Below are 21,663 nucleotides of genomic sequence, written 5' to 3'. Positions count from 1 at the left end.
GTATAAATATGAAAGAGAAAAAAAAGTATTTCAATTCTGAGTAAATATATTTTTAAACTTGAATTTTATGACAATACAAGCCGTGATATACATTTTTAAAAAAGAATAAAAATGAACAAATGAGTTGATGGCAAAAAAGGGGTAAAAGACAGTTTTAACCAGCAGGTGGAAGCAGAGGCTAGCAATCACATTGCATTAAGTGGCCTGAATGTACATTTACTGACACCATAAGGAGTATTAATGTAGTTGATTCAAGTAGTACATCCATCTTATTCCTCTTTTAAACTATTATGTTGATTTGAATAACTTTTAGAAAGAAGAATGTTCCCTAAGGCTTACACAGTGTATAGCAAGATGGCAAAAAGCTACATGAAGGTTCTCTAAAGGTCACATTTCAAAATGTGTGACTTAGGGAGTGTTCCCCAAAGATTCAAGAGTTAAAATGGCAACTCATCTTCAGGGAACCTTTAGGAAATGGATTTTGAGCAAACATTCCTCAAAGGTTCCCTGAAGGTTATGTCGTAGAAGTTGCATCTCACCTTCAGGGAACTATTAGGGAACATTCCCTAGAGGTTACACAGTGTTAATACTAACTGTTGGTCCAAGGAGGTACTCTAAAACAGTAATTCTCAACTGGCCTTTTCTGACCCTCACCATTTACCCAGGCTTGGGACAGACACAGGAGACACACTGGCTTGTGATCCCTAGTGGGTGGTTTGCATGAAGGCACTGTTAAATTTGTTTAAAAAAATTGTAAAAAGAGGAATTTCCTGAAGTGATGAGTTTGGGTTTTAATTCAAATGCAGCTAATTGAGCTAGCATCACCACTTGCTGGTCATTCTGATTTATCGTTAAACTTGTTTTGATGGTGGGTCTCAAAGGAACACCAGTTGTGAAAAATTCCTGAAGATTCCCTAAAGGCAAGATACCCTTGGAAGTAGAGGCATGGAGGGTGCTACAGCACCCCACTGATAGATGCCAGAGGACACGCATGAAAACTTCAGAGCTGCTGAATTAAATAATGTATGCAGTTTTATCTCATTTAGTCATCATCAGTGCTGCTGCAAGAATGTGACTTGTAAACAAAATATCTATTATTTAGTTGCTTTCTACCTTGTTAGTTTATTCATTTTTCTTACCCTCCTTTAACCCTGTAACCACAAGAGGACCACCCTAGATTTTAACCGGTTCTTTATCTTCAATCTATAAAAAGCATCATGATAAAATGCTTTATACTCCACCTCAAAAATGCAAGTTTCTCCAATCTAACTGTTTGAACATATTAATTAGTCATTTAAGGTTGACACACTCACACACACACTACACAAAGCCCATCACCTTAGTATGTGTAAAATTATGTAGACAGTAATCACAAAGTAAACGCATTTTGCAATCGTCGAAACAATTTTATTCAATCTTCCAGTAGAGACTTGATATTCATGGAATAAAACTGCTTTTCTGGGAGTTTTACTGAGCAAAACAGAAAGAATGTGAAAGTGCAGACAAACCAAAATACACGATCAAAAATACAAAAACAAAAAAAAGAATCGTTTGAGTGTAGCAGTTTAATAGCAAAGAGGACAGCAACAAGCAGAGAGGATCAAATGGCAAAATCTGCATTTAACAATAAAAAAATATTCGGGCATCAGATATCGATACCCTTTACTCAGTCAACAATTAAAATCTGCATGCTCAACATTTCCCTTAAGAGTTATTTGAACAAGTTTTGTTTAGTCACTCCAAGAAGAGAATGAGAGTGATATTGAAATATTTACACTACCTTTCAAAAGCTTTAGAAAACCCTACTTTTTACTAATTTTATTGACATTTAGTGAAGGTTAATTAAAGAATCCAAAGTGAAATCAAAGTTCATGACAAACGGAGGTTACAACAAATTAAAAAGTGAGGTTAATTTAGGTTTAAAAAGAAAAACAATCTTGGAACTAAGAAATAGGTGAAAAATTAACTTTGCTGCAGCAATAAAAAGTAAAATTGAAACTTTAAATGTGATGGAATGGATTTTTTTTTTTTTAGAATTCTTTTTCAGAGAATACAGCAGGAAGTAGAACTATTTATTGCTGTAAATGAAAGTAGATTAAGGGTGGTGGTGGGGGTTGGGTGGGAGGAAGGAAGAAAGGCGGCTAAGTTAAGTAACGGCTGATTGTGCGAGTCGTAGTACTCCAGAAGAACAACGCAACAGGAAAAAATGAAAATCCAGACCGCACAGAGTTGATAGATGGGATTAAATGAAGAGAAATTTACAGGTGTGACATTTGTGAACTACTGCAGCAACAACGGGACAAATCCAGATTGTTTCCTTCACGTCATAGAAAAAAAAAAACCAGACAGAAAACCTGGTGATTCAGGTCGACGAATGACTCAAAATTTCAGAATGAGATTTCTAAAAATCAGCACAAACTACCCATTACATTGTAGCCCTTGCTGTACAAGTGTATCCAGTGCTTAATAGGCCCGTAAGCACCGAGTAGAACATTTTATATGTTTCAGTATAAACAAGCTTTAAGTACAGTATCTACGCTGACAATCAATTACACAGGGGCTGCACAATATTTTAAACATCTAACAGTAAAACACAATCTATTCTACTCCAAATGCCAAGTATTCATGCTCCGTTCTAGTGGTTCCCAATGGACTTCACTGTGGGTTGTAAAAACACCAACTGAAGATGGGGCTGAGATCTACAGAAATCCAAATAAATGTTGAAAATGATTGTCAGAAGCATTTTTAGCCTTAACTGTGACAAGATGAGAACAGCAGTCCTAAATGGATAAAAACATAATAGATGAGGCTCTAAGCATTCTTCACATATTTTAACCAGCAACAGTCGGGGTCACAAGTCTCTGCAACTTTCATTTTGTGGATTAAAAACTGAAACGTTTATCTGACAGACTCTCACGGCCAGGGGCTGAGGTGCTAAAGCCCACAGTGTTGTGAGCATTTCGATGATAGAACAAAACGACCAAGATCGTCATGTTTTTGTGACATTATGCAGCCCTAAACTCCATGCTGGCGTACCAGTAACGACGCATTTTAAACTGAACTAAAGCGGGAAGCAACCACAGCAACAAATGGGTTAGAATAACGCAGATTACAGATTAGAGCAATCAGAAAAGTGGCAGAGCGTGTAGCAGATACATCTGGGAATCACCCGAGAAAAGTTTCTGATTCTTCATGTGACAAAAGACTCAATTTCATATACTCAAAAAGAAAAAATGTAGCATTATGTAAATTTCACTAAAAGTTGTACTCATGATATGATTTTAAAGCTTTTGAAAGACAGTGTATATTGACATTTGACACGTGGGTTTTGCAAGAGACGGCCTCGGTCTCATGTCGCGTTCAGCCTCCAGTCTTTACTGCGTAACACTACACTAACCAAACTAAACCAGACAGCACAGCACATACTCTAACAGTGAATATAACTAGACGCTATTCTTCTTCTTTTTTTTTTTTTTACCTTAAACTTTTTTAGAAACAAATGTAACAAAAGATGAGCAACACTGAAACTTTATTCTTTTATGTCTGAAATGCCTTTTAGTCCTTGCCCCAAGCTAAACCCAAATACTTCACTGTTGAATACCGCTGTTTCTGCTCTTGTGTCGTTATTCATAATTTCGGATGCAGGATTTTATTTCGACATTATACCTTAAAGTAAATTTGTTTAATTCATTTAACTAAATTAACAGGCAAACTCTTCTTAATCTTCTGTGGATTACTGAAACACTGGTCATTCTCCAAATCTCTGCTAACTTTGCACATTTAAAGCGACAGTTCAGCTCTGTTAAAGTAGGATTCTATGGAAAAGTTATGAACAATTTACCTGTTTTAGACAGATCTCTGAATGACCTCAGTTTAGAGAAGTACAATTTATTTCTGATCGGTTTGTCGAGCTAACGGCTAGTCTAAAAAGGGCCAAGAACAAGTGGATGTCCAGTAGGGATGGGCAGTGATTTTCAAATATCTGAAGATGACATAAGAAGGGTGAGTTCAAAGAATTAATGCAACCGTCATTACAGGGTTTTTTTTAAACATCAGAACCTGGTAGTGAGACATGCAAAGTTAACTTCCAGTGGCGCTACAAGCACACCGCTTTCAGTCGGTGTGCTTTTATCGTTACAAAACCTACTGGCCACCCCGGCCATCAGAATTTATTTTGAAAAGGAATTAAAAAGTGGAAACTATTTTAGAGATGAGCTCAGCTTTACTCCACGTTGTTCCACTGAACTGGTAAAAAAAAAAAAGTTTTTAAAAATGCAAGAATAAAAAGATCCCCATCTAGCAGAGTTAGCAGCAGCACAGGTCTCTGTACCTGAAACCTGTATTTCTTCAAAGGGTTTTTCAACTGCAGGATGTTCCAACCACGTGGACATGGTCATTGTTTAAGGAAAAAGGCCCTAAATCAAAAAGCAGCAGCTGAGATTAGTGCAAATTCTAATAATTACTGTTGAATTCAAAGAGCGTTTATACTTAAAATGCCTAACTTTATAGAGCAGCCGCCATCTTAAAACAACTCCAAACATTTCATGATATTTGATGAGAAGACTATTTTACAAACCTTTGATGTCCGTTTTCATTAAATGTTACTTAGAGTTATATGGTTAATTGCAACGGTAACTGAGGTGGTAGCAACTAGCTATAGCACTTACACCAGGAATATCATAACATTTCTGCAGGATTATAATTCAGTTCAAATTCCAAAATACATTATTAATCCCAAAGGGAAAGGAAATGTTCTTGCAACTCATCATCCTGGTTTGGTTAAAGAGTTGTTATAGATGCTGAAGGCTGTGGGCAGGATCTCTTGTAGCGAGTCCGTCTTACAGCAGATCTGAAGCAGATTTGTGTTAAATGTGGTGGTGAGTCTAAGCCCTCTCCCCACAGATCCTGCGGGCCAGCTGTATGTCTTTGGGCATAATGGTGAGCCTCTTGGTGTGGATGGCGCGCATTAACCCTGTAATGTAAAACTGACAGCGGTGCAAAAGCTTATAAAACAGCATTTTCATAAACCACTATCAAATTTTTGAAATTGGAACTGTTTTAAGACAGCAGCACGCCATTTTGGTCTTTGTCCCGCTCAGACAAAGCAGTTAGTTTGTCAGTCCAGTCAGTTTCAAATTTTATTTCTCTAAAATGAGGTTGTTCAAAAAACTGCAAACGGTGACATATTGTTTGTTCACAACCTTTCCACAGAATCCCACTTTAAAAATCTGAACTATCTATTTAATATGAACATTTGTTCTCAATTTACTTTATTCAGACAGAAAACAAGAGCAAACTGCAATTCTGATGACCTGGAATGTCCCATAATTATTGTTACCACACAAGTACAACTGGATTTCTGAGGGAATATTAGACACAAGCTAGCTATGAGTCAGAATATTGGAACAATGTAAAAAAACAAACAAAAAGCAAAACAAAATAAAACTTGTAGGAGCAGGTTATGAGAGGATACTTGTCTTATGAGTGTGATGGTCTAATTATTACAGTTGGTCACAAAGATCAAGTATCTTCCAGTTGCATCACTTTGTTTACTCCTTTCCCAGTCTGTAAATGTGCCCAATTCAGATGTCCTTCAAGTAGAAATACCCATGTAACAACCTGCCCAATCTTACAGGTCCCAGGTTAGTTTGAGTTTCGGTCAAGAACCCCTATCGCTTAAAAAACCGGCGACTGAAACACAAACCAGTCTGGGACCAGTTAGCTGCTGTTTTTTTTTTGCTACTTGGACCAAAATGCTGGGGTGTGGACAGCCACAGGGCTGAGAGGCCTGGGGACAGTGAAGCCTAGGAGACGGATGATATAGGGTTGTGGGGGGAGCCCATCTGGGTTAGCACTTTATCCAACCACTGCAGTGGGCCGTGCAGGTGGATCTCAATCCAGCAGGGTGTGCTGGTCACATCCTGACGGTGGTACTCTGCTCCCCAGCCCTAGAATGAAGGCAAACACACAACCTATAATTATGCTACGTTACAGTATTAGTTTTTGCTGTTGGTCATTTTTTTTAAGTCTTAGTATTAATTGAATTGTTCATCATTTGCTTACTTGTAGCTTTACAGAGAAATACTGTGATCATAGCTTTTTGAAGGTTAGTGTATCTACTAGGATTATGAGTTACAATGTAAAAATCTAAATCTCTCCTCATTTCTATGTATTTCTGTTCTAAGGAATCAGACTTTCTTCTAATCCAGTAGTGTCCAATCCTGTTCCTTGAGGCCACTACCCTGCATGTTTTAGTTGTTTCCCTGCTCTTCAGCAGGTCTTCAAGTTCTGCAGAAGGCCGTTAATCACCCATTCATTCAAATTAGGTGTGTCAGAGCAGAGAAACACCTAAAACATGCAGGATAGTGTTCCTCCAGGACCAGGACTGGACAACACTGTTGTTGGCCAGACTTTCTGAAGATCCTTCATTGGAAGTTTTTTGTTTTGTTTACATTAAGTGTTTTTGTATGCTTTTAGAAAGCCTGAAAAACTATAAATCAAGACAAATTTTAAAGCTCACGAAAAAGATTGACATCTTGGAAGCAAAATATAAACAAAGCAAAGCACAAGATGTTTGCACATTAAGGTAATGATGGTAAAAAGTTGGTATTAAATGTCCACCTAATTGCAGTCCGTTTGAAACAACTTTCTTTACCATCATTATTGCAACGGTCCAAAAATGAAACGTTATCTTATTATCACATTACCTTGACAAAGCTCATGCGGATGGTACACATCTTGGTGAGCTCATAAACAGCCTCGAAGCCATGGTTGACAGATTGTGCCAGCAGCTCGGCGAACTCCTGGTTGTTGAAAATCTTCAGGCTACATTTACTGGGAATCTTGCAAACGGTTGTGGTGTGGAAGCCGTGGTGGTAGTTACAGTTACGGCTCTGGACGAAGATACTGCTGTCGCTCAGACACTCTGCGTACACCTCCCCTCCAACGTAGTACAGGTGGACGCCTAAGAAACGACAGGAAAGTAACAAAACCCATACGCCTAAAATCAATGCCAACAATCAATGCCAACAATCAATTTGTTGTTTCTGTTTTGTTCCAGACTAGATCGCAGTCCCCATCAAGAAGAATAATTGATTCAGTCTCATCTACTGATACTTTGCTGCTACCGACATGTTCTTTTCCAGTGTTTCACCTTTGCCGATGTGCCGCCGGGTGTTCTCGATTGTAGAGTTGCGGTTGACGTTGGAGAGCAGGCCGAGGCAGAATCGGTTGCGGTTGTTGGAGGGATCTGTGAAGCCATCAACAAGCACGCTGGTGGAGGAAGCCTGAAACGCCTCCCCGACACGATTGTTGAGCTCGTAGTAAACAATGGAGCACCAGTGCTTCGGCTCCTCGTAGGCCACGGGCTGCACATCTGCACAGGAAACGCATTAACAGGTCAAAGGAGCGAGCCAAGAACACGGTACGAGCAGAAACAAAGTCAAGACTCTTCGGTGCTGACAAGCTGCCAAGAGCTACTAATCATCTGTACAGTTAAGTCATCTTTACTCTACCAAGTAAGCCAGAATAACGAAGACTTAAGACCCAAAAGTTGAACAAAATCAGTGTGGATGCGTTCTTAACCATGCAGTTTCATGCCTGTGTGCAAGCATTTATTATTTCAACCCACTCCAAGCTGGCCTCAGTGCTTTGGAGAGAAGAATAAATCATGTTTATCTAAGCACATACCTCTCCCAAACTTCCTGTAAAGTGTAGCACTGGCTGGCAGGTGTGTTTTGTCTGTCCCCTTCCCAGAGCTGTTCTACAATAGAAACCTGCTCCCCCTTACAGGATGCAGCTTGTGGAAAGAGAAAAAAAATAAAAAAAACTCCCACTTCCAGCTAACAAAACTTTCAACAGCTCTTCCCGCTACTGCTGTCCCCAGACGAGGGCAGACTCTGTGTTTTAAGTGCGTAATAATACAAAAGGAAAAAAACAAACCAAAACACTTTGTGGCTTACGAACAGAGACAAAAGTTCAGATAAAAGCTTCATTGTTATCTTATTAAGTGGCCAGACTAATTTAAAAGCAAATAACTCCACAGTGTTTTAGAGATTTGAAATGTGTTTGGTAATTTCAATTTTTGCTGGTATAATTTTTACTTGCCTAAACAACGTGTTGCACAACAAATGGGGTAAATGAGACTATCAATCCGCTGTAAACAAGCAAACTGTTTAACTAGATTATGCACATCAGTGATATCTAACACATTACAGCAAATGGAGAGAAACAAAAACATGTGTAACATAAATCTGATAAAGACAGACTGTTTCTCATGTCCTTGACCCCATGATATTGGAATCATATTCACTCAATCATGCCTATTAAATAATGTTTTACCTTCACAAAATCATTGCTCAAATGCATCCGTGTTGCACTCTACTATTAAAACCACAAAGTTGAGATAGCACCGATTATTGCAGCCCTCTTTAGATTTGAAAGCTACATGTTGTCATTAACAGGTTTGAGTTATCACCACCAGGAGAGATGACATAAGCTCCAGGTTTTACAAGCCTCATAAAACTCCTCTGAGGACTGTCTTGATTTGCTCAGACTTTCAGGTTCCTTTGGGGTTTCATCCAAACACAGAGCCTCTCTGCAAACTAGCAGACCAACATTTTATCTGGCAAATATACAGTGTAGTAAACTAATCTGTGGCTATTGTTTTAATTAGTCACTTTGTCAGCGATTGTTTCAGTCCATCTCTGCTTCCTATGGGTGCACCTGTTTTGGGCTCCAGTGCATGTTTTATCTCACCTGCGCCGGTCGGCCCACCTGTCAATATCACTGCAATATGTCTGCCTTAATATAACACACCACGACAAATTAAAATAATGTCATGTAAAACACGAGTTTGAAACTCACAAAATGTATTGATCTTTTTACTTAATGTGACCACCACAAAAAACAAAACAAAACAAACACCCAAAATAAAATACACTGAACACAAACTAAAGTGCAAATAGTCAAAAAAAGCAATAATTTTTGAATAAGTGACCAAAATATGGCCACAGGTGGGTATGGAAGTCCAAACCTTAAACAGGGCTTCAGCTTAAATTAAATAACAGTTTATAAAAGATTCAGTTTAACACAAGTAACACAAAAACCTGTGCACGTGTGTCTGTAGGAGACATCAGGATTACCTGCCCGGTTGTTGCTCTCCGGCAGCAAAGGTGGAACGATGAGGTTGGTGTCCATTGGCTGAGGGCAGTCCTGAGTCATCTGCTCCTCCGGGGGCATGTAGGCAGGAGGGGGAGTCTCTGCAACAGGAAGTACACAGCATATAGTGAAGCGAGTTTCTGTGATTCGGTGTGGAGTAAACGGAAGAGCGCGGCGACCTCACCTGGCATCTGGAACGGACTGCCCGGGTCGGAGCTGGATGGCGAATGAGGGAAGGTGACGCTGCTGCCGCTTCCCGGGGAGCTCGGGAAGCCGTTCCCCGGCGAGTGCGGAAAAGGCACGGTGTTGGCCTGAGCAAAGGATTCTGGGAAGGCGGCATTCTGGGGCATGTGTGGCTCGTTCTGCTGCAGAGGGTTGCGGAACCGAGGCAGCATCGTGTGCTTGGCGTTGAACTCGCTGTTCCTCGGCACCAAGACAGGAGGCAACACTGAAGGCAAAACAGAAAAAGGGACAAAGCTTAGATTTAGAGTTTAAATTTTTACTTCTTGTCCTTTTTTAACCTACTAAGCTTTGTAGCTTACTTTTCTCTTTGATTGGTGATATGAGGATAAAAGTAATAAATGAGATAAAACTGGCAACCTTACTTTTGTTTTAGGCTAGTAAAAGTAGCTAATAAAAATGACAAAATTTATCATTATAAAGAGATATATTAGATCCACAGTAAGAGGCTATGTTATACATAATATACTGATTGATGTAATAAACAAACGATATAATGACTGTCTAAATGTTAGTGGGTGTTGGTAAATTTGAGCATGTTGGGATGCAGATAAAACATCAGACTTCACACACTAATTTTCGTTTGTCTAATCTAGAAGTACAAAAATAAATAAAACTGCTCACATCTTAAACTGTTTGTCAGTAAAACTTCACCTTTCAGCAGCACTAAAGTAACGTGTTACGGTTCCATCAGCTTGTACAACCGATCAGATTGATTTCACACATCAGCAGGATGTTTTTTCTCCATTTTGGCAAAAAGTAAATAAAAAAAATAAAAGTGTTTGGTTTCTTTTCTCGCGATTAATGTTTTGTTGAATCGGTCACTTATATTAGTGCTGTCAACTGATTTGAATCAAAACCCAATCACAAAAATCTGTAATTTGAGTAGCTTTTTCTCAAATTTTAACTAAAAAATATGTTTACACACATAAGCTACGTACAATCTGAATGTAAATCTGCTGTTTTAGAGAAATGAGTAATTTGCAAATACAAGAAATTAGAGGTGATTAATCATAGTCAGGCATTAGTCAGCAGATGGATCCAGTTCCAGCATTATTAAAAAAAAGAAAAAAAAAAGATGATTACAGCGTTGAGTGTATCGATGTTGGAATAAAAACTCAGATGATGCAAAGTTTGTATCAGTACAAACCCTGTTAGTAATTGACTGTGTTGTTACCTCTTTGTTCTGTGATTTATTAAACACAATTACTACTTTTAGGATGTTTAGGAAAAATTATTATAATTTTCATGATTTTGTAATCCTGGACATCTTGTGCAGTTACACACATACAAAAGTAGATGAAAACTGTATGAAACTAAGACGAAAAAAAAAACCAAAAAACGTTTTTTTGGCAATCCTCATGATTCAACATTCTGAGCGCAGATGTCGCTGCATTTTTCTGCTGTCAGCTTCCAGACGGTTGGTCTTAGCCAGCATTATTTGGCTCCGACTCTCAGGTTTCTGCTCTAAAAGACGTTATTAAGGCGAGCAGCTCTTGTGAAATTCATCACTTGGGGGTAAAAATCCTGGCCGAGGGCTGTTCAGGTGAAGCAGAAAAACCCACACGGCGATATGCTCCGCTTGTGTCTATAAATACCTGTGCAGATAAATAAAGCCGGTGCTGAAATATTAGATGAGGCGAGTGCTGCTGTCAGTATTCCTGAAGGTGGTCTGTGTGTGCTGCAACAGTCCGATACATCAATGTAGAAATTTATTTCAGAGGTTAAATGTGGAGCAGGCGGACAGCTGTGGTGTTATGGAGAATAGTGAGGGGAGATTGACAGGATGTGTGTGTGTAGGTGGGTGGTGTTAGGGGGAGGAAAAGTAGACTGTGTGTGTGAGGGGAGGAGAGGAGGAGGGGAGGGGGGGTCGTGTGGACAGACAGGTGGTGTGGGGCTGAATCACCTTAGCCCTGTGTCTTCCACCCACTGCTAAAACAAAACGTGTGCGAGGCAGGCAACGACTCTTTCCTCCCATTGTGTGTGAGTGTGTGTCTTCCTGTTCCAACCACCCTCAGAGAAACCCTGACTGTGGTCAGATGTGTGTGAACATATGTCCAAAAAAAAAAAAAGGTCCTGGAGTACTGGGCATGCCCAAAACAAAGCACTCGTTCTCCCCCCAGATGGAATTTCCTGCTCCGTACACACACACACAAACACACACACACACACACACACACTTGGGCCTTCACTGATTTAGCACCCTGCACACAGTTGTTTTCATCTTGTCAGCTGAGCTTCCCTTTCTGTTTGTTAAGAGGTTTTGTAGTAATTAATTTAACCTACTTCAGAAGAAAAAGATCAGGTTAAACTCAGGTCAATACCAATTTTCTACTCTCACCCTAAAACAAATGTCTGTCAATAGACCATGTGCTTTTCATATTGTTATTTTTTTGTTGAGATGTATCTTTTTTTTAAATAAAACAACCCTTTCAACATGCTGGTGGAGATTCTCAGTCATCCAGGACATGGCAAATCAAAAAAAAGGTTAAAAACAAAAACAGCTGGACTTCCACAGAATAGAAGTCCAGCTGTTTATGTTTAAAACCTTTTTTTTCTGGAATAACCTTTTCAACAATTCTTATTTTTAATTTATTTTATTAAGTATTCCTTATAAGGTTAAAGGGGAAATGAAAAGTATTTTGAATCTAACGTAAATCAAAAGAAAGTCATAAAAGGAGCTTGTTTTTAGAGTTCCTCATTTAAAAAAAATTACACTAATTTAAAATTACATTAAAAAAGATAATAGATTCAAGGAAACAGCTAAATTTGCCAAAATCTGCTAAAGTTTAAAGAAAAAAAGAAAAGACACGAAATACAGAATGGACCAAAAATCCTACAGCGTCTAAACTATATTGAAACTGTCTTAATAAAATTTTGTTTTTTATAATAGTAAAAATAGGATGGCCAGTTATAGTAGTGTATCTCAACCACTTGTGAATGAGTCCCAAAATTAATCATTTTCACACATTTTTTTGTCTTAATGTATTTGTAGAAACCAAACTTGTCTGTTAAACTTTAAACCTAATTAACCTGCCTGTACTGAAACCAGCTATATTTAATTCTTTTCATTCAAACTTGGGGCCAGAATTGTGTTAAATATAGCTAACAGAAACAGACCACTCTGCCTAAATGTGAACCAGTCATTTAATAGGTGATGACCTCATTAAGGACAATACCAGCACAGAATGATGCCACCGTGTTTACTGTGAGATGATGTCTCTCACCTGGACTGTCCACTCGTTTGTAGTGGTAGGGGTTGATACACACATCCTTCTGCTTGGAGCCAAAAGGGTACTCGCAGCATTCCAGGGCCTTCAGCTCGTGGTGGGACTGCAGGTCAGGCCAGCGCCACACCCGACAGTAAATGACATGTGGCAGGCCCTTTCTGTGGGACACCTGCAGCCGTCCGTCCAGCGAGCGCGGGATCGTCACGCAGTTACTGGGCTGACCCGGGCAGCTGAGAGCCCTCTCCAGCTCCTCCATGGCCCCCTTCTTCTTTTTCAGTTTCTTCACCAGAGCATCCACGGCCTTTTCCGCCCATTTCTCTTCCTCGTCCCCCTGCTTCCAGCCCAGCAGGCGTTTGACTGCGGGGCTGGTGAAGGAGAAGAGCGATGTAACATTCATGGTGCACAAGTCGCCCTCCTCCACTCTCCTAAAGGAAGGGTGAGCAGAGGTGTAGGACCGTCAAGACTCAGAAGACAACAGGGGAAAGTGCTGGGTTTTTTTTCCTGGTACTTCTCAGCTTCCAAGGCCCTCCATCCGTAGAGTCACTAGAAGAAAAGAAAAAGAAAGTGCATGTAAGTTAAAGTCTCCAACACAAAGTAAGACGTTCACAGTTTTGCAGCTACATCTTGCCCTGTTGCTTTTGTGGAACGACATCGGCAGCAATGAGGCAAACGGTGAAGCCACTACTGTGACTACTAATGTCATGTCAGTCATGACTTCTGGGAAAGAGACAGGAGAGCCTCTGAGGATATCGGCCTCAGCCACACATTCCCCAGATAGTTTCCTGTCTGTATGACTTGTCACATTACAACTAATTACTAATGTCGTTTACAGGAAGGCTTCACACACTCCATGCAGCCAGCACAACCTTCAGAAAGAAGCTGCCGAGGAACCTGACATTTAGAATCCATTGTAAATAGTCCATTACATAGTTACATGTACTGTGGCTCATATTTATGTTAATCACAATCATATTTAATGTAAATTATTGACCCTTCCGAAGCCCTCAAAAGAGAGAGAGACGAAGCCCTTGTAACTTCAGGTTAATTTGACTCAAAGGTGTCGGGAGGGTTAAGAATTTAGCGTTGAATGCAATCTAGTACCCAGAGGATACGTGGATTCTAGCTTAAAAAAATAAAAGCGATTTGAGTATTGTCTGTTCCACCTTCTTTTCAAGTTGTCTCTGAATGCATTTAGGAAGATAAAATTTAGTTATGCTTGAAGTTTGTCTGTGGATGAATGTTCGGATGCAATCCTGGAGTCACATAAACAGCCTGTCAGAAGCCCAGCAGCGTCCATCCAGTCCAATTCACCAATGATGATGATCTCTAACTGTACATCGGATTTTCTATGAGCAGGAACAAATACATCACTGAGACTGCTCTGTAGTTATTCCTGGCCCTGAAGATTATGACGGGATGAGGAGTGATTTCTATCTTCGTCAACGGCTGCATGTGGCATCATATTGGCAAACGGGGAGGAAAGTCTTATGCTATCAGATGTAGTTTACAGGCTTAGTAAAATTGAAAATAAAATTATGGTGGCAATAAAAAAAACACCGATTCATCTAAAAAAAACCCCCCAAAAAACAGTCATACTAAACTAGAAGTGTAAGAGGTGGAGATACAGGTGAGCTACACCACAGGGCTGTAGCTGTAGCTCAAGCCCTGTAGCCCCTTCTCGAATTTTAGGCAACTTTCATGGAAAACAAAGACATGAAATAAGGTCAGGTGTTATGTGTTGGGTTATGCATGGTGGGGGTTATAATCGATGCATGGCGGACATGTATGCCAACACTTCAGGAAAGTCAGCACAGTTGTTGTCGTGCGGGGTCGTTTGTCCTAATACAGCTGCCGTAGCTGCTGTAGTCGAAACACGCTGATGTGTGTTTTTGTATCTTTTTCATCTTTTCTTCACTGAACCCTGAAGAACATATGTCTGTAAATAATAACTGAAGTTATCATACCGTGACTATCTTAAGTAACGACTTTGAAACGTTTGGTTCGTGTATAAACAAGACAAAAGGGAACGTGCGTTGTAGCAGCACATAAATGATGTTTCGTCAAAGAATGTCCGATCAAACACCAAACGAACAGGAGTATAAATATGACCAGACTTATTCATCTCTGTTACTTCATATTTTAGCGTCCTTGAAGCAGCGACACAGTCATTTTGTTCCTAAAAAAAAAAGAACAAATTGTGCCCTTTATCAGTGCAGGCTGGACGGTAATATACTTTAGATTTATGAGTTCACTTTATTCGAACGTGATAATGAAACCTCAGGAAAGCTGGCATTCTTTCTTCTTTGTGACCTTGTTAGTGTCTGGTGAAAAACTGACTCAGAACATCTTCAAACAAAATTCCACACTTCTGACCTGGGAGTTGAGCTTAATGTGCAAATAAGACAAAAGCAGCAATACCATATTTGCACCAGGACCACCAACCAGACACATATAAGCCACAGAGGTGCTTTGATGACTTCCCAGCAACAGCCAGCTCTATCGGCATAATTTAGGACCAGCTGCACACGAAACGCACTTTAACCAGTTTCGCATGGAAGATGTCACACCAACAACTGCAGCATCTGGAGCAGACTTGACTTCTTCTGCTATGATTCGCCTGCAGCTGGAGACCATCCTTCTTGCATGTTTTCATCCACGACAGTCAATCATATCTGGCTGCTTGTCTCGCCACATGCTCACTTAAATAGAATGACATGACCCCGTGTTGCCTTTTAGAACCATGCTAGTTTGGATTGTCTGTAGGACAGTCAAAATATAAAGTTGCCATAAGAGCTGTTCTTCCTTTATCTATTTATAGGATGTCGGTATGACAGAACAGCCTTTTTTGCACCGGCCTTTCACTGTCACTGACAAATTCCCCTTTAAATTGATTTTTTTTTTTTCATGCAGGCATATTTAGGAGCACCTTTTTCTACCTTGTCAGATCTTGATTATACCTCCTTTACTTGGGGAGAATGGTGTGTTAGTCTTGTTTTGTTGTGATTAGAGATGCACCAATCGATTGGTGGTGACCTGCATAACCTCTTTTCAGATTGGCAAGTCTAAGAGCTACAAAGTTGGCATCAATTTGTTGAATAAAACCTAGTATGTGTGGTGGTGTCTGCAGGAAGCAGTGATGTCCTAATAGTGTTAAATACGAGTTTATTTAGTTCACACTATTTTAAAGCAATAAAAAGTCCAAATCCTCATGACAGCATAACTTCATAACTGGCTAAATAATGCTTTGCTAAGCCAATTCATATATTTTCTATTATCGACAAAACAGACTAGTTGAGGTCAAATGCAATATCTTGATATATTAAATACAAAAAGTCCCTTTTATTTTGTTTTAAAAAAAAAGCCCTGAATCCTACACAAAGTCATCAGACTTGATGCTTTGCAGTCCAGCGACAAAGAGTCACACAGATACAGTGGCCTTGGAGCTGCTCTCTCCCCTATAAAAACGGTAGCGCTCACCATCATTTACACAACAGCCCCATAAAAACCCTTCTGACATTCCCTGCAGCCGTCTCCGAGCACTGCTCTTTCACTATTGTGTTATCGTTATGGCCGTCCGTTAGCCCACTGGACAGAGACCGAAGATAATGGGAGCACAGAGTGGGATCATGCGACACGGCGAGGCGGGGGCTTTGACCCACCTGGTGCGAGCTGTTAGCCACTACACTAGCCACATGGATCATTTTGCACCACTCCAGTGTCTGTTAATCAATTTAAGCCTGTGCTGTGTAGGATGAGGAGGCAGTAATGATGCTCTCTGGACCCTCCCCAGGGAGGGGGCATTATGAAGAAGCTACATTATTTATCAGCAGGGTCCTGGATGGGGCCTCCATTAACCCCCGCTCAATGGAGTCACTGGCTATAAACAGAGGAGAGCAGGAAGAGAGAGGAAGATAGATAACGAAAAAGAGGGAGGAAGAAGGAGGGAATGATGCAGACGGAAGACGAGCAAGAAAGTGAGAGTGATGGCAAAGCCAGAGATTCAAGACAGACTGGGTGTTTTGGAGACCGAGGAGATTGAAAACACTCATGTATCTGGTCTCGTTACAGACCACTTCAAGATTAATTGCATTCAAGGGTCCTTACTGAGTAAACAGTAACAATGTAACAATGTTATATTTAGGTTTTTTCCTAAAGTCGTACCAATGCAGCTATAATGTTTCTTGAAGTAAATGGCAGACATTAGCTTTTAAAGGAAAAAAGGCTGTGAGGATTTGTAAAATTTGAAAGTCTGACACCGGTCCAGATATGCTATAGGGATATATTCAAATGTTCAAAGGTTAGTAAAATGGGAAAAATCAAAGTATTAATCAAGAATGTCTGGATTTATTTTTAATACACCAGAAGTGGACACACCAAGTTGTTTCCTAATGTAGCTTTTCTCATCAATGTGCTATTTTTCCAACACAGCTTCTACCACCCAACCATTACCGAAAACAACAAAGAACACCAACTCAGAGTGTCCACGCGCCTTTCTGCCATCATCGTTTATTCAGTCGTTGATTGAGTTTATTTTGTAGCTTGAATAGTTGAAGAAAAATCAAGCAATTACTGACAAATTCAAGAAGTGTTTTTGCTTCAAACGCCCATTATTAATAAGATACAAAAGTTTCAATCAGGTTTTAAAACTTTTAAACGGAGCAATGATGCCCAAAAATGTCCAGTTTTGGTTTATCAAACGAGAGAACGCCATGCATGTTTTTGTTTTCTGCTGTCAATTAAACACCGTGCGAGTTTGAGCCAATGATCAGACAAAACGTTTCACCGTCACACAAACTGTACAGATTTTGCAGCAGAAAAGACATTTTACACAGAAATACAGTTTTGTTTTGTTTTTAAACAAGACTCATGGATGAAAACAAGATGTTTTTATCCATGTTTTCATGGATGAGAACATCCAAGAAACGTCATTTCCTAAAAATAGCCACTTTGCTGCTTTAAAAGAATGTCTTTATCCAGTCAAAAACACCAAGGACGACCCAAAATACTACAATAACTACGCCTGGAAGCTGCCAAAATGACATTTCTGTGTGGACGCAAGGCTGAAATTATTAAAAAAAAACAAAACATTTTGTGCATTCCTAAATCAACATACATGTCTTTAAAATTCCTACTTTTTTTAAGCATAAAGAAGTAAACTAAAAGTAACTTCAAGTAATAAAAAAAAACACACAAGACAGGAGGCTGATCAATAAAATACTTCATTTGGTTCTAAACAAAAAAGCATGCTGGTGCAGTCATCGTCTGTGGGAGGCAGAAATAGACCTTTTTGCTACTTTAGTTGCTCCAATAATCTCAAAGATTAGAAACAATCACAGACAGATGGAAGTTATTGCTCTCACTGAGTAGACATGGCAATGACCCAAGAATCTCCTTTTGGACGCTGGTGGGGGGAATTGGGAGGTCATTTTTCCCTCGATAAACACGCAGCACAGAGCTGGGAAGAATGACACTACGAGCGAATGAGATCCAGCCGCCGCACGGCTTTGAGCGCAGTTTGGAGCATTGTCCAGAACTTGGGCTGGCTGCGCTGGGACTCAGATTCTTGACATCCCAGACGCAGCTGTCCGCACACGACCACAGCCAAACATAACGAGCAAACACATGGGTTTCCAAGCTGCCATGTCAAACATGCCTGGCACTCGGTGCTGGGGCTGTGTTGTGCTGGGGCCGAACGCCTCGCCCCGCCGCATGGAGGCTTGCCTTCGCCACACCACGCAAACATGCCAGAGACGGACAACAACTCAGGATTATGTACCGCAGTTCAATCGGGGGGGCTTTTAGCTATTTGAATGGACAGTATGTGTAAGAAGAAAGATAGATAGATAGATAGCATCTAACAACCACTTTCTCAAAGCAGTGAAAAAACACAAGTTTTCCTTTTGAACACTACTTACAGACACTAAACCCTAAGAATCCAAAGCAATAATACAAATGAAAGTGTACCATGAACAAGGACAAATTCCTGTCCTTTGGGTAATCTGATATGTCATCCTCAATAACGTCAGGCTGCTGTAGCCTTAGCTGCTGTAGGTCCTTCATTAGCTTCCCACTTTCCCTCTCTTGCACGGACCGACAAACACACACACACAAAAAAAGAAAAACACCAAAATAACTAAACACGAGCAGCGCTAAGTAAAGTTGCTGAGAAGCCCTGGCCAATCTGCGCTAATCAGAAGGCTGCGTAACAGAAGCTTTGACGGCTGAGGGGGCGCTGAAATGTCGCACGGTGGTTTTTTTATTCACTCCGAAGTGGAATGTTTCGGAGAGAAACATGTCAATGCAGCCAATACAAGATTACAGAGTATAAAGAAGGGTTTTTCATCCAATCATATAAAAGCACCTATGTCGTGTTGATTGTGTCGTCGATTAGGAGTCTTTGCATGGTTTTTTTGAATTATTACCAATTAGGCTTCACAAAATCAGATGGATTAAGCAACCAATAAAACCCTTTTACCACAAGAGTGGAGAAATTGGTGCCTACTTTCCATATGTTAGCCTTTGTAAGCTGTAAGCTGTTCACTGTTCATACATAACCTGTTTTGCTAACATAACCTAAAAGTTCATCTGAAATTTACCTTTTTTTTATTTTTGAAATATTTAAGCAAATAAATGGTGCTTCTTCATCATAAAGTGATGATGAAGTGACAATACTCACTGCAAACTATGAAATTAAACACACAAAAGGTTATCCTAAACTATATCGATACCATAAGTTTAAAAGAGTTTACTCCAGTAGTTTTTCAACTATAATGATGTGCAAGCCTGTAATGCAGGTACGCACTCAATGTAAACAAAGCACTATGTCCTGCTTAGTTTATCAACAAATCTTGGGTGTAAACACGTGCCGGTGTGTGAAAACTGTCAGACTTCTCGGACACATCGACCGTGGATATGAAAAAAAAAAGAATGCAGATTTTGTTTCTTACTTATTTGAACCAAACTTCGTGACTTTTCAATGAGCACCTTTTAAAATCATGGCGGGAGGGGGGACGTGAAAATAAAAAAAAAAGACTTTTTCCCCAAATAACAGCTAGCTTTATGTCTTTCTTCCATGTGACTGAGCTGAATAATCAATAAGTTCCCAGTTTTGACACAGTTCTGCCATTCTTTCCATTCATTACAGGAAAATATCATCTGCTCTCCATCTTACGCCTCAACGTTTAAGGAACTGCTCTTTTTTGAAAGAACCATAGATTAATCAAATTTAAGAAAACAGTCGAGCAGCTCGTTGCCTTTTTTTACATGTTTAACAAATAAAAAAAGCAAATTAAGTATAAAAAAAGATTAAGACACCTATCCAATAACCCACAACATGCAGCCTATCGAGCATATCCCTCTTATATGAGCTTTAAAACATCAGAGTGGTTTGAATTTTCCACTGAAAGGAAGTAAATATTTGACAGTAAATAAATCCGGATGCATTCAGGAGAACATTAAGAGAACATACCTCTTTTAGAAGCATCACTACAACCCACCGCTTGAGCTCTTTCTCAAACAGGCAACTTTTTTAGCTTTGGATTTTTGACGACATAAACAAACAAACAAACAAAAAACTCCAATAACTTCGCGTGTCTGCACTTTGACAAAAATGTGAGCAAAGGAGGAAAAAGTTTGAAGCTCTGACATTCTGCTGAGCTGCTGCCTGCTGGGGACTACTTCCTTTGAAAAAAAAACCTCAGCCACGCGCAGCGCAAACAGAGAAAACACCGGTGAAGAAACTTTTTTCATTATTATTTATCACGATACGAAAAAGGATAAACGTTTACAGTACCTTTCCTGTGTGCGTGCGTGTGCGTGTCAGTGTGTGTGTGTGTGTGTGTGTACGTCTCCGTAGTAGTGGCCCCTCCTGCGCGCTCCCACCGCCTGAGTTGAGTCTGCTGCTGCTTCGACCTGGCGTCAGGCAGTCGCGAGGCCGTCTCACCCTCCGCTGAGCGCCAGTATCACTCCACGGGATGCAGCCCCAGACAACACCAGGACCTACTTTTTCTTTTCTTTTCTTTTTCTTTTTTTTTAACACATGGAGCATCTTCATCCATGGAAACAGATTATGTAACTCAGAAACAATGCGGGTTTATCGCTCATTTGCAAGGTTCTCATCAAAAAGGAAGAGTTCTGCTCACAACTGCACGTTTGTTTGCATGAAGGGAGTCACCACTGATGCGTTATGGGGAAAGGGAAAAGAAAAGCAGAAGAGGAGCCCAGAAGTTTCTTGTTAAAATGTTTTATTTTCAGATCATTAGTCTTGTTTAGGAGCGGAGGGGCAAGGTTATATTTCAGCCTCAGTCGTAGATTAAAAAAAAAGTGCATTTCCTTCCCAGAGCACTCATTTGCAGTATCTGACAAACAGTTATCTGACAAAAAAAAAAAAAAAAATTAAAGAACTGCACCTTTATTAGGTCTTCCTCTCAGTTATCTACTTCCTTTAATCTCGAAATGATAAGAATTGCTCGTTTTGTCAGAGAAAAAGTGCTCAAGAGCTTAATAAGCACCACACATGCTTCTCAGACATGCCTGTTTTCCAGTGCTTAAAATGAGCTTTTTTTATCTTATTGATGCTTTATGATAGTGCCCCAAAAATAAAAAAAACCCACAAACTGTTTTCTGTCCTTGTGACTTGAATCAGTCCACACGTGGACAAAAGATATAATTCATATACGAGTCATGTGCAAGTAAATTCAGAAAAAAAGAAAAGAACTTGATGCAAAACAAAAAACAGAAGAAAATAAAAATTAAATATAATTTATGTCCCATATTACGATATAAGTATGATGCTTTACTGCCGTCACTACTACGATCTTATAAAATAAATACAAGTTAGAATAGTTTTTCTGCATATTATGTTTTTGACAGCTCCTCACTCAAGACCAGGGTTGCAGCGGTGGGAGGCACTAGTTTATCTTGACCACAAGGCGGAGGGACACGCTCGTAACGGAGGAGGCGCTCCGGAGCAGGTGACGTCACGGCGCTGGCGACAGAATGTCTGAGTGAGGCGGACGCGAGCTGCACGTGAATA

The 21,663-nt window shown here is 40.0% G+C and overlaps 1 protein-coding gene across 2 annotated transcripts; it reads right to left on the bottom strand.

Moving 5' to 3' along the window:
* Positions 1–1,545: 1,545 nt before the first annotated feature.
* smad1 (SMAD family member 1) lies at positions 1,546–20,577 on the bottom strand. 2 transcript variants are annotated; one of them, XM_017407820.3, is made up of 7 exons: positions 20,422–20,577; positions 12,627–13,172; positions 9,344–9,607; positions 9,144–9,260; positions 7,154–7,375; positions 6,708–6,964; positions 1,546–5,948 (listed from the first exon to the last, which is right to left on the bottom strand). In XM_017407820.3, the coding sequence occupies exons 2-7, from the start codon at positions 13,024–13,026 to the stop codon at positions 5,805–5,807; spliced, it is 1,404 nt and encodes a 467-aa protein (XP_017263309.1). In that variant the 5' UTR covers positions 13,027–13,172; positions 20,422–20,577; the 3' UTR covers positions 1,546–5,804. The 2 variants fall into 2 exon arrangements, with proteins under 2 accessions (XP_017263309.1, XP_017263317.1); XM_017407828.3 differs by lacking the exon at positions 20,422–20,577 and adding an exon at positions 20,098–20,354.
* Positions 20,578–21,663: the final 1,086 nt, after the last annotated feature.

Source organism: Kryptolebias marmoratus, linkage group LG3 (assembly GCF_001649575.2).
Source record: "Kryptolebias marmoratus isolate JLee-2015 linkage group LG3, ASM164957v2, whole genome shotgun sequence".
Classification (NCBI taxonomy): Eukaryota; Metazoa; Chordata; class Actinopteri; order Cyprinodontiformes; family Rivulidae; genus Kryptolebias; species Kryptolebias marmoratus.
This window is presented reverse-complemented; position numbering and strand designations above follow the sequence as displayed.

What these genes read in the sequence shown, in the direction of transcription:
- smad1 (XM_017407820.3), bottom strand. Translation starts at nt 13,026, where the DNA reads ATGAATGTTACATCGCTCTTCTCCTTCACCAGCCCCGCAGTCAAACGC. An exon ending in CAAACGAGTGGACAGTCCAG is followed by an intron (nt 9,608 to 12,626) that starts GTGAGAGACATC and finishes TTTTGCCTTCAG; the next exon opens with TGTTGCCTCCTGTCTTGGTG. An exon ending in CCGGCGGCACATCGGCAAAG is followed by an intron (nt 6,965 to 7,153) that starts GTGAAACACTGG and finishes GTCGTTTCTTAG; the next exon opens with GCGTCCACCTGTACTACGTT.